Genomic DNA, 24,551 nt, shown 5'->3' on the forward strand with positions numbered 1-24,551 from the left:
CCATCCCGTCCCCAGTGCCTCCGGCCCCCCACCCAGCTCTGCCGCCCTCCGTTCCGCACCCCTGTCAATCCGGGCCGCGTTTTGCTTGGCTCCGGCCCGGTTTTTGGGGGGGAGAGGTGGCCGACTTGGGGGGGGGCGGAGGTGGCTAGCCGCGAGTTGCTGCGGCCGCCGCGGCGGGCGTGAAAAATGCGGCCGCGGCGCGCCCCGGGTCCGGCCGCCCCGCAGCGCCCTCCCCGGAGCGGACGCCAGCGCCCGGGGAGCCGGGGCTGAGCCCCCTCCCCCAGCGCAGCGCCGCGGCCCGGGGGCGGGGGAGCGCGCGCCCCCAGCCCCCTCCCCATCGGGATGCCCGGCTGAGCCAGCCAGGCCAGGACAGGTGCGCGCACCGACCCCCCTCCCCGCCCCCCGTCCGCCCGCGCCCTCCCGCCCTCGCGCTCCCTCCCGCGCACTCGCGGCGGCCGCGGCTCCGAGGTAAGCGCCCGGGGCGTCTGCGAGCGGGGGCTGGGGAGACGCTGCCCTGGGGGTGTCTGTCGGCGCGCGGCTCGGGGGGTTCATTGTCGGCTGGGGCGGCCGGGTCAGGCGCGGTGACTGGGGGGGTCCCGAGGACCCGCCATGGGGAGGGGGCTGGGTTTGGAGCCGGGAGGCTTGTGGAGCACCATCACGGGGGCATCTGTCAGCAAAGCCGCTGGAGAGGGGGCTGGATTTTAGAGGGGCTGCTGTGTGGGGGGTTATCATGGGGTCCAATGGCAGCGCCTTGAAGAGGCTGGATTGGGGCCTGGGGTGCTGAATGAGGCTTCGTCATGGGGGTGTCCGATGGCACCGCAGCTGGGGGGGGACGACTGGATGTTGACTGGGGGCCTGTATGTGGAGCTATAATAGGGGTTCTGTCGGCACCACAGCGGGTAATTTGTCCGGGGAGGGGCGCTTAAGAGACAATAATGGGGGCTCAGGGCTGCGCCGCTAGGGAGCTGGATTTGGGCCCAGGTTGGGGGGGGTGGTTCGGGGTGGGCAGGGGGCCTGCTGGCCGGCGATGAGGACGGGTGTTGGGTGTTGGGGGGGCGGGGCCCTGAGGGCTAAGTCAGGGCCACACAGGGCTGGGTGGTGGTCCCAGCGCGGTGAGGCCCCTCCATCCCACTTCACCGTCAGCCACCGCACCTTGGACGCCCCTGAGCCCTCTCCAGCCTCCTGCCTGGCTCAGATCGAGTCCAGGGCCCCAGCCACAGGGGAGGGGCCGCGGGGGGCCGAGAGAGCCCGTCTGGATACCGTCTGGATACCCCTCGCTGCAGTGGAGACCCAGGGGGGCTCAGGGGGCCCCCAAGAGCTGACAAAGGGACAAAGAAAGCGTCTCTCTCTGAGACTGCCAGGCAGGGTGGGGGGCACTGAGTGTGACCCCTCCACTCGTGCAGTGCTCATTGGTCCCCAGAAGGGGGTCGCTTGCCCTCTGCCCTACTCTCTACCTCCAGGTTCCCTCCAGTTGGGGGCACCTCCCCAGATGGGGTGCCATAGGGAACCCCTGCCCCTGCCCAGAATGTGTAGGCATTGGAGCTTGAAGTATTTGCAAGAGTCCCGGGACGGGGCAGTTCTCACTGTCAGCCCTGTCAGCCCTCGCTGGCTGAGATCTTTGGCATCTTACCCCTGAGGTTGTCATCTCTGACCCCAGATCTGAGGGGAACTGGGGCTTGGGGTTTTAGGGATCTGGGTTTGGATTTAAGAAGGAAGGAGGGGGGACCGATGACTGGGGCTGCAGAAGGAACCCCCACCTCATTTGCAAAATTGCATTTCTTCATATTTCTTTGGGTTCCCTCAGCTTCTCAAGGGGCCCGAGATCAAAGTTCAGTGCCCTGGGACACCCCTACCCCTTAAGCTCCCTGGCCCCCACCCCCTTTCCTAGTAGACACAGTTTCTTTCAAGGATAAAAAATTTCAGATGTGTCTGGGCAGTTGCTGAAAGTCTATTTTGAGAGAGTATAGCATGTGGGGGTCGTGGGTGGGGTTCAGGACTCACCTGAGAGGAGGTGCCAAGCTCTACAGGAAAGTGGCTGGGGGTCGGTGGGGCCCTTAGGAAACCCCTTGGGTACCGGGCAGGTGGCAGCCTGCAGAAGCCTCACTGAACTATAGAGTGTCCACCCTGTACGGGCTCATTCCCAAGAGCAGATTGGGAAACTGAGGCCCAGAGAGGCAGCAGAGAGGGTGAAGAGGGAAGCCAGGCCTCTCCGCTCCTGGGACTGCTAGATGGGGTCCGGGGAAAGGTGCCCCCACATGAAACCCAAATGCTCTCCCAAAGGTCACCATCCTGGGCTGGGCAGAAGTTAGGCCTGGAGCTTCCAATGCCCTACCCCTCTCAAAAATATATATATATATATATATATATATATATATATATATATCAGCATAGAGGAAAAGGCAGGAAAATGAGAAGTGTGGCCCTAGGCAGGTCTTTCGCCCTCTCTGGGCTTCCATCTCCCCAGGAGGTGCTCTTCGGGTTTAAGGAGCTCAATGGAGGGAGATGAGGCAGAGACAGGTCACGTAAGAAAGCCCTGGATTTGTAACCTCGCCATTGTCCTTCCACTTCCCACCTGCCTCCTGCCAGAGCCGAGCACCCACGGGTCCTCAGGGTGCTGTCACCTTCCCTGCTTTGAGGTGAGAAGCTGTCTCTGAGCCAGCGGAGGTATTGAGTCACCTAGGAGCGGCCGTTCTTGCTCTAGGCTTCAGCTTTCACCTCTGTCCACTGGGTGAGGAAGGTGCTGGAGATTTGCACTGTAGAAGAGTTTGGCATCTGCAGTGGACGCCCAGGGCTTGTGACAGGAGTTGCTGGGGTTACCTGGGGCTGGACCTGCAAGATAGAAATCAAACTGTCCTTGGAAAGGTGACCCTGACGTCAGCCGGCGGGACAGGGGAGCTGGGTCCCCAGGGGCTGAAGGACGTGCTGGTTGCTGCCCAGTCTCCTGGGATGGAGGGTGTCCCTGGCTGAACCTGGGGTGTGGCCCTGTCCTCTGTGCCTGGCCCTTTGCCAGGTGATGCTGGGGGCCAGAGAGGACTCAGCCAGGGTTATGACAGGTGGAAGCAGGGAAGGCTGCCTGGAGGAGAGGATGCTGACACTGGGCTTGAAGGATGACAAGGATGTTGCCAGGAGAAGAGGGAGGCAGGGATTCCAGGTGGAAGGAACAGCAAGGAGAGAGACTGCATGGTGAGTTGCGGGGAGTCCTGAGTGGCTGGGCTGTTTTAAGGGTGGGAGACCATGGATAATGAAGCCTGAGAGTCAGCAGGTGCTGTAAATGCCAAGATAGGAGTGGGCTTTATCCCAAGGGGAACAGGGAGCCATAGAAGGTTTTAGAGCGGGAGAGTGAATGGGCAATATCTCAGACCTTGAGCAACAGTGAGGAAGAGTAGTTACCAGGAGACAGGCTCCTGGAAACCAAGTTAGCTGGTTGGCACAGTGGTGGACCACCCATCCTGGGAGGTAGGCAAGTGGGGTCGTACAGCCATCTTTCCAGAATCCAGGAAAAATAATTCTGGTATCGGTTAGGCCCAGGTGACCCTCCAGATTCCTTCTAAATTTCCAGGGACTGTGGATTTTCTGAACTGGAATGTTTAAGATACCACGATTCTGAAATCCCAAGTCATTTAAAGGGCTGCAGATTCTCAGACTAATTCCTCTCTAAGACCTAACAGTGATTGGGGTTGACTGTGGGTGGAGCCTCACTTAGCAGAAATAGAAAAACTGAGGCTCCAGGGAGCCCCCAACAGACACCGGCGAGAGCCAGGGCCTAAGAGGTCTGGACCTGAGCCACAGAATTATCTTTTATTTCCACGGCCATTCATCACCTGTCCTGCGGGATGTCCAGATAAAGTGGTGGGAGCATTAAAGCACTGGGAGGAGACTTGGGAGGCCAGGACCCCCACCTTTGGGCAGGGACACGGGCCCCTCACTAGCCGCCCTCGATGACCCTTCACTGTCTGGTCCCAGGGTCCAAAGGTGGCTACCCCAGGGCCTGCAGGGAGGGAGACCCTGTTTAGTGAGGACTACATTCCCCAGGATGCACCTTGGCCCAGGCTAAGCCAGCATTCCAAGGGCAGACCTAGGAGAGAACTTCCCAAATGGAGGAGTCCAGCAAGGGTGGTGGGTTCTTAGGGGAGCCCTCATCCGAGGCAGATGGGGAGACCAGTTACTCAACAAAGGCTGCGAGTGGCCTCCACGTGCTGTGTCCCAGCTGCGTGACGCTGGGGTCCCAGAGGAGGAGGCTTTTGCTCTGTTTGGCCCTCAGTGGGGGAAGGACACAGACGCAGGCATTGGCCCTCTGCTACATGGGGTCAGCGCCTGGGCACAGTGAGCAAATGGGTCTGGTGAAAGTGGGTTCTGCCCGGTGGATCAGAGAAGATGCACTTTGGAGGGGCATTGCATCTAGGACCATGATGAATGGATAGGAGTTCACCAGAGGCGACCACACGTTCTCTGATAGTTTCAGGAGAGCAGCCTTCCTTTCCTGGAGCAAGAGTCTTTGGGCAGTTGAAGTAGCCGCTCTGAATGATTGCCCTTAGAGGGGCCACAACCGTCAGATCAGACTGACCTAAGTCTGAGCCCATCTCTTCATTCACTCACTCGGGCCCCCTCCTCTGAGCCTGTTTCCCCACCAGTAAGTCACAGATGCTAGTCTCTCTCTCTCCCTTAGGGTTCAACATTTAAACAAGAGGATGCAGGCAAAATGCCAGGCATCGTCCTGTCTTTTTTTTCTTACTCCAGTAAAAGGAGTTACTTTGAAAAAACAGAAGGTGTGTCCTCTGGCCCTGATTGCAATGGGAGCCATGGGTCTGTGCTCTCATTTGATAAGCTGACGAGTACTTAATGAGCACCTACTCTGCGCCAGGTGCTAGGAACCCAGCAATGACTGAGGCTGACTGGGCCCTGCCCTTGTCATGCTCACAGCCGGGTGGGGATATGGACACTAACCAGAGAGAGAAAGTAAATCAAGTATAATGAGTGGCCTGAAGACAGAAATATTGGATGATGTAGCTGAGAAGGGCAGAGCTGATGGAGTAGGGAGGGTGTCTGAGAAGGTGGCATTTGAGCTGAGACTTGGAAAATAAGAAGGAGTCAGTCACTCAGAGACCTAGAGGAATAGCATTCCAGGAAGAGGGCACAGCCTGTTCAAAGGCCCTGGGGCAGGAATGTGCCTGACGTATTGGAGGAACTGGAAGGAGGTCCATGTGGCTTGAGCAGAGTGAGTGAAGGGGAGAGAGAGGGGGGACAAGGGTGGGGTTGGGGGAGGTTATACAGAGCCTTGCGAGGGGGGCGGGGCCCTGAGGCCTGTGGGCAGAGAAGGGTGGGACCTGGCTCAGGTGACCAGTGGTGACTCTGGCTGCTGCAAGGAGGACTGCTGTGGGAGCAAGGGCCAGCGCCGTGGGTGGGAGTGGAGGGACTGTACTGGTCCAGATGGGTGATGATGGGGGTGGCCCGGTGCAGGCAGTAGAGGGGGAAAGAAGTGGGTGGATGGAGTAGATTTTGGACTTGCTGATGGATGGATGTGGGGAGGGACTGAGAACCTCTTTCTCTGGGGGCAGGTAATGCTGTGATTAAAAGTGTGGTGTCTGGACCAGATGACCTGGGTTTAAATTCCAGCTTGGCCATTTCCTAGCTGTGCAACCTTGGGCGCATCGCTTACCCACACCGGGCCTCAATTTCCCACCTGTAAAATGGTGAGAAGAACCCCTCCCACCTACCCCACAAGGATTTTTTTAATTGATTTCAGAGAGGAGGGGAGAGGGAGAGAGAGATAGGAACATCAATGATGAGAGAGAATCATTGATCGGCTGCCTCCTGCATGGCCCCTACTGGGGATGGAGCCCGCAACCCAGGCCTGTGCCCTGACTGGGAATTAAACCATGACCTCCTGGTTCATAGGACGACGCTTAACCGCTGAGCCACACCGACTGGGCCCCCACCAGGATTTTCTGTAAAGCCCCATAGCACAGGGCTGGGAACACAGAAGATTCTCTGTAAGTGTTTGCTGCTACTTCCCTTCGAATGTCTAATACTCAGGCTCTGGGAAGAGAAAGGAGGCACAGATTGGGTGGCACGTTCCCCGAGGTTGCCCAGCGAGGGCCCCTCGCTGTTTCTCTCCATTGATGCACATTTCTCATGACCCATCCCCCAGAGCCCATATCGCTCTGCCCGTGATTCTGCCATTCCTGAGCTGTGACTCACTTGGACTTGTGGTCCGCTCTGACCCCAGGACCTTCCCTTGGGACCTATTTCCCGCTTTTGTCTTCAAGTTCATTGGCCAGGTCTTCCGTTCCCAGCAGCACTTGGCATAGCCCTGCCTGCGTCCGGCCCAGCATCTCTGAGTGGTGTGTCCCCCTGCCTTTCCTGCCCCCTCCCACTTGGGATCCCTGTGTCCTCCCAGACAGGGCCTCTGAGAGGGGCAGTGACTGGAGGAATTCTGGGTGGGGGCTCAGCCTGGGGTAAAGGAGGGCTCCCAGAAGCCCAAGTGAGTGGGGCTGGGGTCCCCATCTTCTGCTCTCAGATGGAGGACACCGAGGGCAGAGACCAAATCTCCTAATCCTCCCTAAAATGGGGCCCTGAGAGCCAAACCTTACTTCCCTCCGTCTCCCAAAACTGGGCCCCAAGAGCAGGGCCTGACTCTGTATTTTCTCCAAGTTGGGGCTGAGGGCAGGGCCTGCCCAGGGCCACCCCCATTTGGGAATCTGTGGGTGCCCAGCCCACCAGCCCCAGCCCAGACTCCCTAGGAGCGAGCCCCCAGCCCCCTTGGGCAGTCTGTTTCTGGGCCCCCTAATGACTCACGGGGAATAAATGGCACTTGAATTTCCTCGAAATGGTTTCAGCATCACCGAGAAAGCAGCCCCCTCTTCCCCATTCCTAGTTACAAGTTGCTGCTTCCGATTTGCCTCCTGGTGGCCCAATTTCCAAACTGATTAAATTAATTACTCAGGAGCAACCCCTCCCCATCTGGGCCAGGAGTCCCAGGGACCTCTCCCCCATTCCAGGTCCTGCCTCTGCCACCTGGTCTCCGCTCTGGTTCCCCGAGTGCCCTGGGGCAGGACAGCCTCTCTCTGGGTCTCCAGACTGTGCAGCCCCATAGACAGATGGCACATTGTGGGTGCTAAATAAATGTCGGCAAGAGGCAGTGTAGCCACATGCCTGGGTTCAAATGCTGGCTGTACCATTCTGTGCTGTGCAGCCTTGGCCAAGTGACTTCACCTCTCTGAGTCTCCATTCTTCCATCTGTAAGACAGAGGTGGTGGGGCTGGTTTCTGTCTCATATCGGTGTGGACAGGACACGAGTTCATGCATGTGAAGTTCTTGGCCCAGTACCTGGTGCACACATAGTAGGGGCTTCATAACATCTTAGTTGAAATGCCTGCTCTGCTGGGCTTCTGTGGGGTAGATATGCTCAGGTACTCTGAGTACTGTCCTCTTTAAAAGAGACACTCTCGCCGAAACCGGTTTGGCTCAGTGGATAGAGCATCGGCCTGCGGACTGAAAGGTCCCAGGTTCGATTCCGGTCAAGGGCATGTACCTTGGTTGCGGCCACATCCCCAGTAGGAGATGTGCAGGAGGCAGCTGATCGATGTTTCTCTCTCATCGATGTTTCTAACTCTCTCTCCCTTCCTCTCTGTAAAAAGTCAATAAAATATATTAAAAAAAAAAAAAAAGAGAGAGAGAGAGAGAGAGAGAGACTCTGCATTCATTGAGTGCTGACTGCATGCCCAGCTCTGTGTCAAGCTCTTGAGACACAGTCCTGGTCATGGCTCAACCCCTGGCCGTGTTGGCACACAGTGGGTGCTCAGAAAATAAATATATCCTTGTAGCTCTTTTGTAAGTAGGGACTGTTTATGGGACATTCATTCAGCCAGTGCTTGTTGAGCACCTACTGTGTGCCAGACCCCCTGCTGTCATGAAGCTGACATTTTCGTCTGATTCACCAAGGAGGAAGCAAGCCCAGAGAGAGGGAGGATGTAACTCAAGGATGCACAGCCGTCCGTACAGTTTATTTAGCACCTACTATGCGTACCTCATTTACTTTTCATGATAACCAGATGGTGATGGTTATCATGAAGGAGAAACAGGGAGGAGGGTGGGGAATGGAGGAGGACTCACTCTCCGCCTCCCAGGCTGGGGAGAGATGAGTTAACTGGCATTGAGAGAGCATCGGGGGCCAAGGGGGCCCTCCACAGCCGCCTCACCATGCCCAGAGCCCCAGGAACACCCTCTAGCTGCTCAGCCAAGTTCCTAGACAGCTCCAGAGCCCAGCTAGGCTGCGACGGGGGCGACTGAGGCAGCTGGAGGAGGCAGCTGTAAGCAGAGCTGGTAACCAGACCTGGATGGTGCAGGGGCCTGGCTGCCAGGCCAGGTTACTCGATCTCCTCAGGGACGCCTGGCCCCGGAGCTGGAATCCTGGGATGGCCGGGCTGACAGGAGCTCCTTCTATGGAACTGGAAATGGGCATCTTGCCCCAACCTTCGCCACGGCAGAGGGAGAAATGGGCTCGGAGGCTGACCCAGGGTCACTGAGGTCCTGCCATGATACCGAGGCCCAGAGAGGGCTAGCTGCTGGCCCAAGGTCATCCAGCAAGGTCACTTCACATAGAGTGAGCATGTGGACCCGGCCCTGTCCTAGTGCCTCGTATTACAGAAGGCAAATCATCTCGACTGGCCGAGGGGGAGAATCCCAGGCGTCCTCCCCGACCCGCGGGACCTTCTTCTGTCCCTTCGATGGTCCCGGTGACAGTGCATCCGTCCCACGCGCAGCCTTTCACCTGGAGCTGGGCCGCCGCTGAGTCACCTCTGCGACGGGGCCACGAGGAAATTTAAAGCTGCACACGTGCGTGCGTGGTTTTCTGTTGTACGTTGCTGGTCGACACTGTCCTTTCAACCCCGTAGCCACCTAAGGTTTGGACTTACATTCGCCCACAGTTGCTAGGTAAGGAAACGGAGACCCAGAGAGGGGAAGTGACTGTCGGAGCGCTCGAGGCTGGCGAGAGGCAGAGCCGGGATGTGAACCTGGACCGTGCATTTCGGAGACGGGGCTGCTCGCTGAGGCTTCTCGGCGGCTACTGTCCCTGTCCGGCCCTCACTCTGGGCCTCAGTGCCCCCACCTGCCAGCGAGAGTGGGACGGGAAGGGCAGGGCGGGCGGGTGGGTAGATGGCCTGTCAGTAGTTAATTGGGGTCCTTGGAAACTAACAGCCAGGAAGTCAGCAATAGGGGGGTGCAGACAGAAGCTCCCTGGGTGTTACGTGTGTACACTCGGACACACAGGCATGTGCACACACACGTGTGGACCGCCCACCACTGCTGGGCACATACTTGTTCTGTGGTTGCATGCATGGGTACGTGTGAACACACAGATGCCATAACACACGGTAGACGTGGGGGCCCATGGGCGTGCGTGGGGGGGACCCACCCACCGGCGGACACCCATGCATGTGGAGGTGATGAGCAAAGTTGAATCAGGCAAGAGGTCCAATCTGGGTTCAATTCCTTGTGCTGACACTTAGTTCATCAACATACAACAAGCCATTATTGAGCTCAGTGGTGTGAGTTCATCAACATACAACTAGCCATTATTGAGCCCAGTGGTGTGCCGGACACTGTGGGGACATGTCACCGGCCAAGATACACCCAGGCCTGTGCTCACAGGGCTCACCTCCAGGGGGGCAGAAAGGCTCTGGATGAGCTATGATGTGAGTGATTAGTTCATTTGGGGGAATCTGTGCATAGTGGATTTTCTGAGTTATTGTGCACACAGGCCTCTGGAGATCTTGCTAAAATGCAGGCTCTGGTTGGGAGGGTCTGGGAGGGGGCACGGGACTCTGCATTCTAATAGCTCTCAAATGAGGCCGAGGCTGCTGGTTGGAGGACCATTATTTGGAGAAGCAAAGAGTCTAGGGTCTAAAGCAGTGGTTCTCAACCTGTGGGTCGTGACCCCTTTGGCGGGCGAACGACCCTTTCACAGGGGCCGCCTAAGACCATCCTGCATATCAGATATTTACATGACGATTCATAACAGTAGCAACATTACAGTTATGAAGTAGCAACGAAAATAATTTTATGGTTGGGTCACAACATGAGGAACTGTATTTAAAGGGCCAGAAGGTTGAGAACCACTGCTCTAAAGGCTGCTTTGAGAGTCTGACACCATGTGGGGGCGGGGTTGGGACCTGGGGAGGGGTCCAGGGTGGTAGGGGTGGGGAGACTCTAAGGAGACAGCATTTTAGCAGAGACCTGACATAAAGAGGGAGCCTTGTGGGTATCTAAAAGAAGAGGCTTTCAGGTGTGGAGAACATCCTGTGCAAAGGCCCTGGGGCAGGACAGTGCTTGGCATGATGGAGGAACAGCAAGGCCCATGTGGCTGAAGCAGAGTGTGCAAGGGGGAGAGAGGGAGGAGGTGAGGGCAGGGAGGGGCAGATGAAAGCAGGTCATACTAGGCCCTGTGGGCCCCTGGGAGGACTTTGGCTTTTACCGGGTGGAAGGTGAGTCCTGGAGGCAGAGGTGACACAGCTCTGACATAGGTGCTCACACAGGCCCTCTGGTGGCTGCTGGGGGAAATGGGCTGAGGGAAGCAAGGACAGGAGCCAGGGTGGATGGAGGGTACTGAACTGGTCCACATGGGAGAGGCTGGGGGCTGGCCAGGGAGCGGACTGGGAAGGGGTGAGAGCTCTGGATAAATTAGAAGGACTTGCTGGCATTGGATGTGAGAGTGAGAGCACAGGGCTGGGGGCAGCGCAGGCTTGGAGGGAGCTCGAGGGCGGTTCCAGGGTGTGGCCGAGCCCTCAGCTGACACAGGCAGGACCAGGGAAGCAGGGGTTGGGGTGGGGGAGCAACAGCTGTCAGTCAGTAGTTCAATTTGATCTACGCGTCCAGCTCCTTCCGGTGAAAATCCTGACAGGGTTTATGTTTTATCTGTTGTTTGTTTTGGGACTTACCAGCTGATCCAAAAATTTATGCTGAAGCTGTGGGTTTCAAGAGTAGCCCAGGCCTGGCCGACGTGCTCAGTGGAACGTGCCTTGTCCTGTGCGCCAAGAGGTCACTGGTTCGATTCCTGGTCAGGGGACATGCCCGGGCTTCAGGCTTCATCCCCGGGAGGGGACATGCAGCAGGCAGCCCATTGATGTTTCTCTCTCGTCAATGTTTCCATCTCTCTATCCCTCTCCCTTCTCTCTCTAAACTATATAAAAAAAAAAAAAAAGAGTAACCCAGACACCCTGGCAGAAAGAAGTGGGGGAAATGTTCCAGAAGGAAATTCCAGCCTCTGACAAACTTATGGTCACTAAGGCAGTGTAACGCCTGGGAGTCCCTTGACGATGGGAGGAGATGAAGTCGGGTGGCCTTGAGGAACTCCCATCCCTGCCTCAGTTTCCTCACCTGAGAGTGGCAGTCCCATGGGGTGGCCTGCCCGAGTTGGAGTGGCAGCTGAGGGGTCAAGCTGAGAGAGCCAGCCACAGAGGACAGGTCCTCTGGGTGGGGCCTATCACTGGATCCGTTTATAGATTGATGCACAGGACAAGGCACTGTTCCCTGCCCCCGTGGGCGCGCATGCATGTCGCAAGGCTGCAGGCAGGAAGCATGCCCCTCTGCAGGCACGCAGATGTGTGGGTGCATGGGTGCCCTGCATGGCATGGGGTGCACATGCTGGCCACACACGTCCATGCCTGGTGGCAGCTCCCGGTGACCAGGTGCCGGGGCAGGTGGTGGGGCGGCTTCCCGGCAGGCGGGCGCCAGGCGGCTGCTAGCAGAGGAGCCTCAAGTTTCATGGAGAGAAGCAGATGGTCTTAGGGGGCCTGGGGGAGGTGCTAAGGCCTCTGGTAACCCCAGGTGGGGGGGGGGGTAGGCTGAGGCCAGGTGCAGTGGGTTGGCCCTGAAGTAGCCCGGACTCCCCTAAAGGAGTCTGTGGGGTTTAGTTCTGTGTCATCACCATCAGAATAACTAACGTGAAGACACACAGCATCAGCCTCACACTGAGGATGGCGACGGTCAGAAAACAGGCAATGAGAAGTGGAGGCAAGGATGTGGGGGGTCGGGACACTGCGCTGCTGGTGGGAACGTGGAGCGGTGGAGCCACTGTGGAAACAGCATGGCTTTTTCCAAAAAACAAACACACAGAGAATTACCGTAGGACCCAGCAGTATCACTCCTGGGCGCGTACCCAAAAGCATGGCAAGCAGAGTCGCAAAGAGATTCGCCCGGCCCTGTTCACAGCAGCGTTATTCACCGGAACCAAGAGGTGGAGGCAGCCCGTGTCCATCCACAGGTGATGGACACACACAGAGCGACCCATCCACACACGTCAGCCCTGACACCTGCTACAGCACGGATGAGCCTTGAGGCCGTGGCGCTCAGTGAAGTCAGCCAGACACCGGAGGACAGAGATTGTGTGATTCCACTCATAGGAGGTCCCTAGAGGAGTCAGATCCATAGAGACAGAGAGTGGATGGGGGGTGCCAGAGGCTGGGGGAGGGCGAGTTGGTGCTTAAAGGGAACAGAGTTTCAGTGTGGGGACGTGAGAAGGTTCTGGAGACGGGTGGTGGGGATGGCTGCCCAACATTGTGAATGGACTTACTGTCACTGCACGGGACACTTAGGAGGGTTAGGATGGTCCTGCCCGTGTCGCTCAGTGGTACAGCATCAGCCCGAGCACCATGGGTCACGGGTCCCATTTCTGGTCAAGGGCACGTTCCTGGGTTGCAGGTTCCTTCCTCCCCCCTTGGGCATCTGTGGGAGGCAACCAATCCATATGTCTCTCTCATTTCTTTCTCTCTCTCTCTCCCCCCCCCCCACCCCCCGTTTCCCTCTCCTTCCCTGCCACTCCCTTTAAAAATCAATGGGAAAAGTATCCATCATTAATAAATGTTAAAAATGTGTGTGTGTTTTTTAAAAAGGGCACAGAGCAGACAGAGCACCGGAGAGATAAGGGGTACTCTGGCTGGTGTTGTAGGGGAAGGGAGTGGGGTAGGCAAGAGTGGGGCTGGCGGTGAAGTTGTTATTTTAAATTATTATCCCGACGGGAATTTGGGAGGAATAATGAAGGTCCCGGCCGCTGCGGCTCATAAGCGCCATCTGGTGGCGGATACAGGCCACGCCGCCCACCGCCCCCCCTCTCGCCCGCAGGTGTCACCTCCTGTCTTCGCCATGCGGACCCCGCGAGCGCCCCCTCCCCGCCTGGCCCTACTGCTCCTGCTGCTGCTGCTGGGGGGCGCCCACGGACTCTTCCCTGAGGAGCCGCCGCCGCTCAGCGTGGCCCCCAGGGACTGTGAGTGGGGGTCCTGGCGAGGGGGGGTTCCGGAAGGAGGGTCTTGTTCCCCAACTGAGCCCGCTGCCCCCCTCCCTCGGGGACTCACGAGGCCAGGCTCACCCCGGCCCTAAATCACACTCCTCTTCCCCAGACCTGAGCCACTACCCTGTGTTCGTGGGCAGCGGGCCCGGACGCCTGACCCCCGCAGAGGGCGCCGAGGACCTCAACATCCAGCGGGTCCTGCGGGTCAACAGGACGCTGTTCATTGGGGACAGGTATGGGGAGTGTCCGGCAGAACGCAGGGCGGGGAGCCTTTGGGGGAGGTTCCATGGTGGGGCTTATTGTTGGGCCGGGTGTGAATGTGTGGACCTCGGGTGGCACTTTTAAGGGTGCTGGGCTCGGGTGTGGTTGGAGCCGGGTGTCTGCTATGGGGTGTTAGCAGGTGGGGACAGCTGTTCGGTCAAAAGTCACCGGGTGACTCCAGGGGGTGCTGAGGAGGTGGCATTTGGTTTGAAACCTACATGATGAGGAGGCAGCTGCGAGGAAATCTGGGGGAGAGGGGAACATCTGGGCAGAGGGCAGAGGGCAGAGGGCAGAGGCCGGGGCTGTGCCTGGTGGGTTAGAACAGCAAGGAAGTCTGCATGGCTGAGCACAGTGAGAGGGGGAGAGAGGAGGAGGAGGTGAGGGCGGGAGGAGACAGAGGCAGATGCTTCAGGGCCTCCTGGCTAGAGGGGAAGGCGGGTTTTTACCTGGAGGCAGGCGGGAGCCCTGGAGGGCTGTAGGTGAAGGGAGGGAGCCTGACTTAGGTGCTCACAGTCGCCCTCTGGTGGCTTCTTTGGGGAGGCAAGCTGGAGAGACTGAGCTGGTCCAGGTGGGAGACGATGGGGCTGGAATGGGGGGTGGCCATGGAGGGGTGAGAAGTAGGTGGATTCTCAACATTAAAGGCAGGGGAGACTGATGTGTTGGATGTGGGAGGGGGGAGAGGTTTGGGAGGTGAGGGTGACTTCCAACTTGTGGTCTGCACCCTCAGAGGACAGAGCTGGACAGAGGAAGGTCAGAGGTGGGAGACAGAGGGAAGCGGGGTCCCAGTTTGGGGGAACAGTCGGGCTCAGAATGGCCGCACTGAATGTGAAATGCCTGTGAGCCTTCCGCGTGGCGCCTCCCAGGAGCCCGGGGCCCCCGAATCTGGAGCTCGGAGGAGGCCGAGCTGGAGACAGGACTGCGGGCCTGGTCATGAGGGTGCAGTCAGTATCAGAGTGGACGAGGCCGCCCGGGAGGGTGGGGGAGGCAGGAGGCCAGAGAAAGTCTGAAAGGTAGGAGGGAAGCCTGGTGAGTTTGGGGGGCCGGGCCCTTGTGAGAATGAGTTCCCAGGAGGAGGGGGGACCTGCGGGGGCCAGACACTGTGGAGAGGGGGAGGGGGACAGAGAAGTGACTGCTGTACTTCAAACCAGTTGGCCAATGACCTTAGCAGGGCAGGTTTCCATGACATGGGGGGGGGGGAGCCTGGGGTAGACTGAGAGGTGCTGAGGGGGCACCTGATGAAAGGCATCGGACAGTTCATCATGTCAGTGTAACCCCAGGACAGCGGGTGTCGCCCGAGGTGGCATGCGCAGGCAGGTGGCTGTGCTGGAACTATGAGTCTTTGTAGGGCATGAGGACACGTGCTGGGGTACACGCAAGCATGTGAGGCACGCCCAGTGTTGTGTCCATGCCCCAGGGGGTGGAATGCGGGGAGAGTGGAGGCCCCCAATCTCACTAACCGCACCCCTCCCTCAGGGACAACCTGTACCGGGTAGAGCTGGAGCCCCCCACCTCCACGGAGCTTCGGTACCAGAGGGTGAGGAGGGGGCGCAGGTGGGAGGAGGAGGGGACAGCCCTTTGGGGCGCCCACCGGAGGGAGCTGACATGACAATGGGGAGCAAGATGGACTCGGGCCTACCCGGCAGGGGTTCCTAGGGCTGTTGGGTACCCCTTACCCCTCACCAGCTCCCTGTGCCCCCAGAAGCTGACCTGGCGCTCCAACCCCAGCGACATCAATGTGTGTCGGATGAAGGGCAAGCAGGAGGTGAGTGGGCCTTGGTCACGCCCCGCATCAGCCACGACCACGCCCAAGCCACGCCCCAATTCAGCTGGCCACACCCAAGGCAAATCCTCCTCCCCCTTCATCCCAGGCCTGGACCCCGTGTTGTCATGGCTACGCCCTGAGCCTGGCCACGACCCCCAAGGGGTCCCAGTCATGGCCACGTCCTTAGGCTAGGTCTTGCCATAGCCCCATCCCTCAATGGCCGCGGATGGAAAGTAGGCATGGCCATGCCCCATCTCGGCCTATTCTAGCTGTGACCACGCCCCTGATGGTGCTGAGACCTGGACACGCCCACACACGGCCCCGCCCTGTATGTCTCCACCTCGGTCCTGGTCCTCCTTTGCCCTAGGGCCCCCCCACCCCCACCCCCCACCGCCTTGAGGCCCACAGCAATGCCGTGCCCCCCAACATGACCACACGTCTCTCTTCCCTCCCCACCCCAGGGCGAGTGTCGAAACTTTGTAAAGGTGTTGCTCCTGCGGGACGAGTCCACCCTCTTTGTGTGCGGTTCCAACGCCTTCAACCCCCTGTGCGCCAACTACAGTGTGAGTCCCGGCGGCCCCAGGTCCAGCTTCCAGACCTCTGCTCACCTGCCCTCCACTAGCGTGCCCGTTCCCCCGCCCACAGAGCCTCCTACGAGAGCCCTACTGGGTCTGTCCTCCCCACCGCCTCACCCACAGCTCAGGAGGCTTCCCAGGGAGGCCCGTTTAAGGTCAGGGAAGCCCTAGTTATTTGACCTGTGACCCAGTAATAGGGTTAACTGGAGTCGACTCTTAGACCCATTTAGAGATCAACAAACTGAGCCCCGGAGAGGTTCAGTGCCTGGCCAAGTCACACAGCATCCAAGGCAGAGACAGGATTCCCCTTGGAGGGAGGTCTGGGGGAGCCCGGGGGCTGCCGGGCGTGGCCGAGCTCTGTCGCTCAGGCCCCGTCCCCCTGCAGATAGACACACTACAGCCCCTCGGGGACAACATCAGTGGCATGGCCCGCTGCCCGTACGACCCCAAACACGCCAACGTCGCCCTCTTCTCTGGTGAGTGTCCCCCCAGCTCTGGCCATCTGATAAGGCCCCAGCCCCCAGCAAGGCATGGCGCTTTCCACTCTTGGAGTTGGGGTCATGTAGACGGTGGCTGGGAGACTGTCCAGCTGTGAAACAGGCAGAACCTCAGCCTGGAGTCGGGGCTCAGTGGGAGCTGGGGTTCAGCGGGGCTCAGGGCCTCAGCAGGGTTGGGGCTCAGCCTGGGCTCAGGGTTTAGATGGGGTCAGGGCCCAGCCCAGAGGCAGACTCGCTTAGGCTCAGGGAGGTAGACAGAGTGTGGGAAGATCAAGTATTGACCCACACAACCTCTGGCCTCTACGACCCAGCCGCTCACCTGCTCTCCCCCATCGCTCCCATCCAGAAGGAATGCTCTTCACAGCCACCGTTACCGACTTCCTAGCCATCGATGCTGTCATCTACCGCAGCCTTGGAGACAGACCCACTCTGCGCACCGTGAAACACGACTCCAAGTGGTTTAAAGGTGGGATGGACATTCGTCGAATCCCACCACCGCCCCACCAGAATAAGAGTCCCAGCGGAGACAGGGAGGGGACTCCCATCTCATCTTTGGAACCTACTGGCCTCTTTAAAGACAAAGCCAGAGACAAGATTGGCCCTGGCCAGTTGGTTAAAGCATCGTCCCAATGAGCCAGGGTTGCGGGTGGGTTCGATCCTGGGTCAGGACACATACTAGTATCAACCAATGAGTGCATAAATAAGTGGAACTGCAAATCAGTATCTCTCTCTCCCCCCGCCTCCTCTCGCTCTAAAATCAATGTTTAAAAGGCTATAAAAAGATTGAAGTTGGATCTAAAGTAGAACTTGATGGGAATGGGTGGCTTGGGAGCCCAAAATGGAACTACAAGAGGGAGAGAGCAGGAGCTCAGGTCTTTGACACCTGAGGGAGGAAGGTGAAAGAAAATAGTAGCTGTTGCTGTTTGCGGAAGGTAGACACTTTAGGATTCTGACACTTCCTCTTCCCGCAAAACCCCAAAGCTTTGCGTCTGTTTCCCTTTGCCTGGGTGATCACGTGTGTCCCCCCTTCACCATAAGAGCAGCCACCCGGGCTGATGTGTGCCCAGCCCCAGAAGCACCTTTCTCAGGTCAGGGTCTGGGTGCTGACCCCGCCTCTCCCATAGAGCCCTACTTTGTGCATGCGGTGGAGTGGGGCAGCCACATCTACTTCTTCTTCCGGGAGATCGCAATGGAGTTTAACTACCTGGAGAAGGTAATGCCCCATTTCCCCTCCCAGAGAGGCATCCATTCATCACACATGCATCCATTCATTATCTCCTTCATCACCCACCATTATCTCCTTCAAATCATTCATTTACCCATCTATCATCCATCCATCCACTAATCCATTCATCCATTCCTCCATCCATTCCTCCATCCCTCTACCTGCCCATCCATTGCAGCAGCCAAACAGTAGGTGCAAAGACTGCCATTTCCCACTAGTGTGACCTTGGGCCCGTCATTTCCCTTTCCCTGTGCCTCAGTTTCCCCACCTATACAATGGGGATATCAGTAGGCCCTCCCTGGTAAAGCTTTGGGAGGAAAGTAAGAGTTGATGAGAATAAAGTGAACCATCTGTAAGTGTACCTGGTGAGTATTCTAACTGCCACGTTGCTAGGATCCTAGTGCCAATCCCCATATTTCCACCGGGGACTCTGACGCCCAGAGAGGTGCAGTGACCACAGGACCCCACAGTGAGCCAGGGCCAGGCTCCTCCATCCCAGCCCGGGTGGTGGGCAGGGTGGCCTTCGGAACTCAGGGCTCAGGCCTCGCCTGTCTGCTGTCCCCCCAGGTGGTGGTGTCCCGCGTGGCCCGGGTGTGCAAGAATGATGTGGGGGGCTCCCCGCGCGTGCTGGAGAAGCAGTGGACGTCCTTCCTGAAGGCGCGGCTCAACTGCTCCGTGCCCGGGGACTCCCACTTCTACTTCAATGTGATGCAGGCCGTCACGGGTGTGGTCAGCCTGGGGGGCCGGCCCATAGTCCTTGCCATTTTCTCCACCCCCAGCAACAGGTCAGTGAACATTGACCGAGTGGACTCGGGGGCCCGGGTGGACAGGAGTGGCCAGGTCCCGCATTCACTCGCTGCCTATAGTCCTAGGCTGGGCAAGATTGGATCCCCACGACCGCAGTAGAACAAAGCCACACACTGACCCCCCAAGAGCCTTTGGTCAGAACTGGGCAGATGGGGGACATCAACTCCCCCTGCCTTTGAAGGAGGGGGTCAGAGAGAGCTGCCTGGAGGAGGGGACATGGGAACCAGGCTTCAGTGGGTGTGAGATGGAGGAAAAGGGAAGAGCATTCCAAGTTGGAGGAACAGCATGTGCAAAGCTGTGAGGATACAATGAACTTGGTGTGTTTAAACAACAGAGAGGAGCCCATGTGGCTGGAATAGAGGGAGCAACGGGGAGAGTGAGAGTGTGAGGGCAGGGAGGTGACGGGCTGCAGAGAGGAGCCTGGGTTTTATCCTGGAGCACTAGGGAGCCATGGAAGAGCGAGGAGCAGAAGAAGGAATGGTTGTAAGGGGGCAGGAGGGATGTCTGGGAGACTGGACAGTCAGGCACACGACAGTGGAGGCCAGGACACGGGTAGTTGCAGAGAAGCTGAAATAGGATCCCGTCTGAGCACGGTTCAGGCAGCAGTGACTGGATGGGGCAGGTGGGTGACACGCCGGCTCAGGGGACTGAACATCTGACAGCTCCGGAGGACAAGGACTCCTCCACACACTTGCCTGAGGCAGCGCCTCCACCAGGCTCACCGCTCCCTTCCATCTACTTCCCCAGCATCCCCGGCTCTGCCGTCTGCGCCTTTGACATGACACAGGTGGCTGCTGTGTTTGAAGGCCGCTTTCGAGAGCAGAAGTCCCCGGAGTCCATCTGGACACCTGTGCCCGAGGATCAGGTGCCTCGGCCCCGGTGAGCGCCCCTCCATCCCCAGACAGGTGCCGGGGTGGACCTGTCCCCACGACCGACCAAAGGCTGGGGACTCCCAGGCAGTTATCTGGCTGTTGCCGAGTTCAGCTGCACCCATTACACAGATGAGGGAAACAAGCCTTGGGGCAGGGCCTTGAGTCCCATGGAGAATCAGAGCCCCTATATGGGGACCCCTGAACTGCCCTGACCACCCCCTCACCCCCCAGGCCTGGGTGCTGTGCAGCTCCCGGCATGCAGTACAACACCTCCAGCGCCTTCCCTGATGAGATCCTCAACTTCGTCAAGACCCACCCCCTGATGGACGAGGCGGTGCCCTCACTGGGCCATGCGCCCTGGATAGTACGAACTCTGACACGGTCAGTCCCACGTGTGGCTGGGATCCTTGTGGGGCGGAGGGTGAAGATGAAAGCCTAGGACAGGGTGGTGGGTGGGGAAGGAGGGCGGGGCTGACTATGGATGCGAGGTGGGTGGTGGAGAGCAGTGTTGCTGGAGATAGCACACAGCTCAGAGGACTGGCCGGAGACACAGAGAGACACAGAGAGGAGAGAGACACACACAGAGAGAAGGAGACAGAGACACAGAGAGGGACACAGTGAGGGGCAGAGAGATTCAAGGAAAGAGAGAGACAGGCCCCGTGGGAGCCCAGGGTGGGGTCTGTTTTGGAGGAGGGTTGTGTGTAGCTCTGTACCCACACCAGTGCCCACCTTGCCTGGTGTGGGCGGTGTCTCTGTGTCTGCCCAGTGGGGGTGGGACTGAGGGGGCTGTGGTGCCAGACTGACCCCCCTCCCCGGCCACAGGCACCAGCTGACTCGAGTGGCTGTGGATGTGGGCGCCGGCCCCTGGGGCAACCAGACTGTCGTCTTCCTGGGCTCCGAGGCGGGCACCATCCTCAAGTTCCTGGTCTGGCCCAACGCCAGTGCCTTGGGCACCTCTGGGCCCAGTGTCTTCCTCGAGGAGTTCGAGACCTACCGGCCAGACAGGTGGGGTCTGGCAGAGGTCAGGGGGCAGAACCAGTGGAAGTGGGGCACAGCCCCTGAGCCTTACTGATCTGCTCACCCCCAGGTGTGGCCGGCCAGGTGGCAGTGAGACAGGGCAACGGCTGCTGAGCCTGGAGTTGGATGTGGCCTCAGGAGGCCTGCTGGCGGCCTTCCCCCACTGTGTGGTCCGTGTGCCCGTGGCCCGCTGCCAGCAGTACTCAGGGTGCATGAAGTGAGTGCCCCCGGGCCCACTGCTGGGGGTGGATGTGGGGGGGGGGTTGAGGGGAGATGAGCATGGGAAGAGGGGAAGAGCTGAGTCTGAGTTAAAGGGCCCAGCAGCAGCCTGACTTGTTGAAAGATGCGAGGGGCAGAGGGCACAGCACGTGCAAAGGCCCTGGATGGGACCATGACTGGGGTTTTAGAGGAACAGTGAGGAGGCCCATGTGGCTGGAGAGGAGTCAGTGAGGGAGGGGGTGAGGGCAGGGAGAGGATGGGGGCAGGTCATGCAGGGGCTTGTGGGCCATGGGGAGGACTTGGGTGTTTGCCCCAAGGGAGGTAGGGCCCTGGAGGCCTGTGGGCAGAGGAGGAGTGGGACCTGAGTGACATTTTTTAAAAATATATTTTATTGACTTTTTACAGAGAGGAGGGGAGAGGGATAGAGAGTTAGAAACATCAATGAGAGAGAAACATCAATCGGCTGCCTCCTACACACCCCACTGGGGGTGCCCGCAACCAATGTACATGCCCTTGACCGGAATCAAACCTGGGACCCTCCAGTCCGCAGGCCGACGCTCTATCCACTGAGCCCAACCAGTCAGGGCCTGAGTGACATTTTTTTTTTTTAATATATTTTTATTGATTTTTTACAGAGAGGAAGGGAGAGAGATAGAGAGTTAGAAACATCGATGAGAGAGAAACATCGACCAGCTGCCTCCTGCACACTCCCTACTGGGGATGTGCCCGCAACCAAGGTACATGCCCTTGACCGGAATCGAACCTGGGACCCCTCAGTCCGCAGGCCGACACTCTATCCACCAAGCTAAACCGGTTTTGGCCTGAGTGACATTTTTAAGAGCAACCGGAGCAGAAGCTGGGGACCAGGAAGGGGCTGTTTTCCCACCTGTAAAATGGGTGGAAACCAGATGCAAAGTACTGGCCCCTCCCCCGAGCTCTGTGGGAGCCTCCCACCCCGAGACACGCCGCCCGCACCGCCATCCTGGCAGGAGTGACGGCATTGCACAGAGCCGGACACACACTCTGGGGCAAGCCCGCTGGACTCCGACCCCGGCTCTGCTGCTCGGGCAAAAGTGAACTTCCCTGGCCTCAGCTTTCCGATCTGTAAAATGGAGAAGGAACAGCCCCCACCGCAGAGACTTTGGCCAGGACTCCGGGGCTGCAGGAGGTGGCACGGTGCAGGAGGCCGTGGCTGATGCCGGTCCCCTGTCTGCCCTAGGAACTGCATTGGCAGTCAGGACCCCTACTGCGGGTGGGCCCCCGATGGTTCCTGCATCTTCCTCAGCCCTGGCACCAGGTACTGAGGGGGGGAGGGGAGGGGGTGTAACCCGCCTGGTGACCAGGGCCCCTCCTCCCCTCGGGCTCCCTGAGTGGGGCTTCTGCTGACTGTTTCTGCCTTGCCCCCATCAGGGCCACCTTTGAGCAGGACGTGTCCGGGGCCAGCACCTCAGGCTTAGGGGACTGCACAGGTAAGTGGGGGAACGGGAGACCTGGGGACCCTCCCCTGGGGTCCTCATGCCCTTCGCAGCCCATGTCCAGGTGGGGGGCACGAACTAGCTTTGGAAGGTCAGGGGATCCCACACCCGGGTAGGGAGGTAGGTGAGGGACAGAGATGCCCAGAGACAGACAGACAGACGGGTGAACCGAGGGGACAGAGATGCCCGGGGACAGACAGAGGCACGGACAGGCTTCGAAAGGGACGGAGAGGTCATGAGAGCAGACAGAGGCTGGAGACGGATGCCAAGTGACAGAGATGCCACAGGACAAGCAGATGAACAGAGTCTGAGAGGACAGACAGACCCCAGAGAAACAGAGGCGCCGCGAGGCAGGCAGACAGACAGACGGGCAGAGCGGCGGCGGCTGGGTGTGGCCCCCTCCCGCCGCCCCTCTCACGCCCCTCTCCCCAGGGCTCCTGCGGGCCAGCCTCGCGGAGGAGCGCGCCGGGTTGGTGTCCGTGAACCTGCTGGTGACCTCGTCGGTGGCGGCCTTCGTGGTGGGCGCCGTGGTGTCGGGCTTCAGCGTGGGCTGGTACGTGGGCCTCCGCGAGCGGCGCGAGCTGGCCCGCCGCAAGGACAAGGAGGCCATCCTGGCCCACGGGGGCGGCGAGGCCGTGCTGAGCGTGAGCCGGCTGGGCGAGCGCCGCGCGGGGGGCCCCGGGGGCCGGGGCGGGGGCGGGGGCGGCGCCGGGGGGCCCCCGGAGGCCCTGCTGGCCCCCCTGATGCAGAACGGCTGGGCCAAGGCCACCCTGCTGCAGGGCGGCCCCCACGACCTGGACTCGGGGCTGCTGCCCACGCCCGAGCAGACGCCGCTGCCGCAGAAGCGCCTGCCCGCCCCGCACCCGCACCCGCACCCGCACGCCCTGGGCCCGCGCGCCTGGGAGCACAGCCACCCCCTGCTCCCCGCCTCCGCCTCCTCCTCCTCCTCGCTGCTGCTGCTCGCCCCCGCCAGGGCCCCCGAGCAGCCCGCGGGCCGCGCCCCCCACGGGGACTTCCCGCTCACGCCCCACGCCAGCCCGGACCGCCGGCGGGTGGTGTCAGCGCCCACGGGCCCCTTGGACCCGATCACGGCCTCCGACAGCCTCCCGCGGCCCTGGAGCCCGCCGCCCACGGGCAGCCTCCGGCGGCCGGGCCCCCACGGCCCCGCGGCCGCCGCCCTGCGCCGCACGCACACGTTCAACAGCGGCGAGGGCCGGGGTGACCGTCCCCGCGGCCGCCACGCCCGGCCCAGCACGGACTTGGCGCACCTCCTCGCCTACGGGGGCACAGACAGGACTGCGCCTCCCGTGCCCTAGGCGGGGGCCCCCGACGCCTCCGCTGTGCCAGCCACGGGGAACAGGAGCGAGAGACCCGGCCCAACGCCGAGTGGGGTGCTCCAGACCGCCCCCCCCCAGTGCGCAGGGGAGGGGCCTCCGCCACAGGAAGCACAAAGGCCTGGCCCCCCACCCTGCCGGGGCCGCGGGACATGAGGCGGTTTGGGGGGGCGGGAGGATGTGCTATAGATTTGAGGTTGACCTTCTGTGCGTGGGTTTGGGTTTGTTTCCAATTTGCGATTGGTTTTTTTTGCAGTTTTCTACCCAATTGCACAACTCCGTTCTTGGGGTGGCAGCCCAGGGCTTGGAGGTGGCGGGATGAGGAGGGGGCCACAGCTGCAGACCCAAGTGCCCCCCCTCCAGGCCCCTCCTTGACCTAGGCTCCTGGCGTGTGTGAGTGTGTGTGTGTGTGTGTGTGTGTGCATGCCGTGTTCGTGTGCAAGGGGCCGGGAAGGGGAGGGAGGTGTGCGTGTGAATGCCCACGAGGGCTGCTGCCGGCGTGTGCGTGGCGATGGGCACTCATGCAGGGTGTGTGTCTGTGTGTGAGTGCGGCGGCCCCAGAGGCCTGGGCGTTTGGCTGAGCCAACACAGGGGCTTCCAGAAGGCCAGGGGGGCCTCCAGCTGCCGGTCAGGAATTTGAGGGGAGACAGAGAAGGGGTTTCAGGGACAGAGGCCAGGAGGCCTGCCCATTAGCCACACTGGCAGCAGCTGTGTGAACGTCTTGGGGGGCAGCAAAGGTGGGTGGCCCCCTGTAAATATGGCCCCAGGGTGGTCAGAGGGTCCCACACCACCAGTCCCCTTGTGACCTCCCCTCCGACCTCCAGCTGACCATGCATGCCAGCTGAGTGGCCAGCTGAGACTTGGACCCTCTCTGGAATTTGCCTCCCCAACCCCCTCCCGATCAATAAAACTGTTTACAACCACCGGCCCCCAAGGCTCTGGGTCTGCTCTGTCTCCCAGGGGTGGGGCCTGGGCAGTGGCAGGGCCCTGAACAGTTGGGAGCACCCACAAGACTCACAGCTGGGTCACAGCAGCCAACAGAACTCTGGGGCGCTGAGTATGGGAATGCAGAGAGTTGGGGGGAGTCCCTGTCTTCATGTGCATGGGGCCAGTTCCTGACTGGTCCTTCAGCAAATATTTATTGTGCACCTACTATGTGCCAGGCACTATGTGGGGACAAAGACCCTGTCCTCGGGAGCTCACAGCCTAGTGGGAAAACTGA

At 59.8% G+C, this 24,551-nt stretch overlaps 1 protein-coding gene across 1 annotated transcript; it reads left to right on the top strand.

The window, feature by feature from the left end:
- The first annotated feature begins 379 nt into the window (after nt 1–379).
- SEMA6B (semaphorin 6B) lies at nt 380–24,256 on the top strand. The gene is made up of 17 exons (XM_081092506.1): nt 380–468; nt 13,120–13,261; nt 13,395–13,518; nt 15,020–15,080; nt 15,246–15,308; nt 15,770–15,871; nt 16,269–16,359; nt 16,727–16,846; nt 17,505–17,593; nt 18,173–18,390; nt 19,160–19,291; nt 19,516–19,665; nt 20,107–20,289; nt 20,372–20,518; nt 21,740–21,817; nt 21,931–21,989; nt 22,428–24,256. Exons 2-17 carry the CDS (start codon nt 13,141–13,143, stop codon nt 23,309–23,311), a joined length of 2,622 nt encoding a protein of 873 aa, XP_080948632.1. The 5' UTR covers nt 380–468; nt 13,120–13,140; the 3' UTR covers nt 23,312–24,256.
- The last annotated feature ends 295 nt before the right edge of the window (nt 24,257–24,551 follow it).

This window comes from Myotis nattereri (genome assembly GCF_964212035.1).
Source record: "Myotis nattereri genome assembly, chromosome: 5".
NCBI lineage: Eukaryota > Metazoa > Chordata > Mammalia > Chiroptera > Vespertilionidae > Myotis > Myotis nattereri.

Excerpts from the sequence above, each read along its gene's own strand:
- SEMA6B (XM_081092506.1), top strand. The coding sequence starts at position 13,141 with ATGCGGACCCCGCGAGCGCCCCCTCCCCGCCTGGCCCTACTGCTCCTG. Across the intron at positions 16,360-16,726 it reads CAACGTCGCCCTCTTCTCTG|AAGGAATGCTCTTCACAGCC; the intron begins GTGAGTGTCCCC and ends GCTCCCATCCAG. Across the intron at positions 20,290-20,371 it reads GAGACCTACCGGCCAGACAG|GTGTGGCCGGCCAGGTGGCA; the intron begins GTGGGGTCTGGC and ends GCTCACCCCCAG.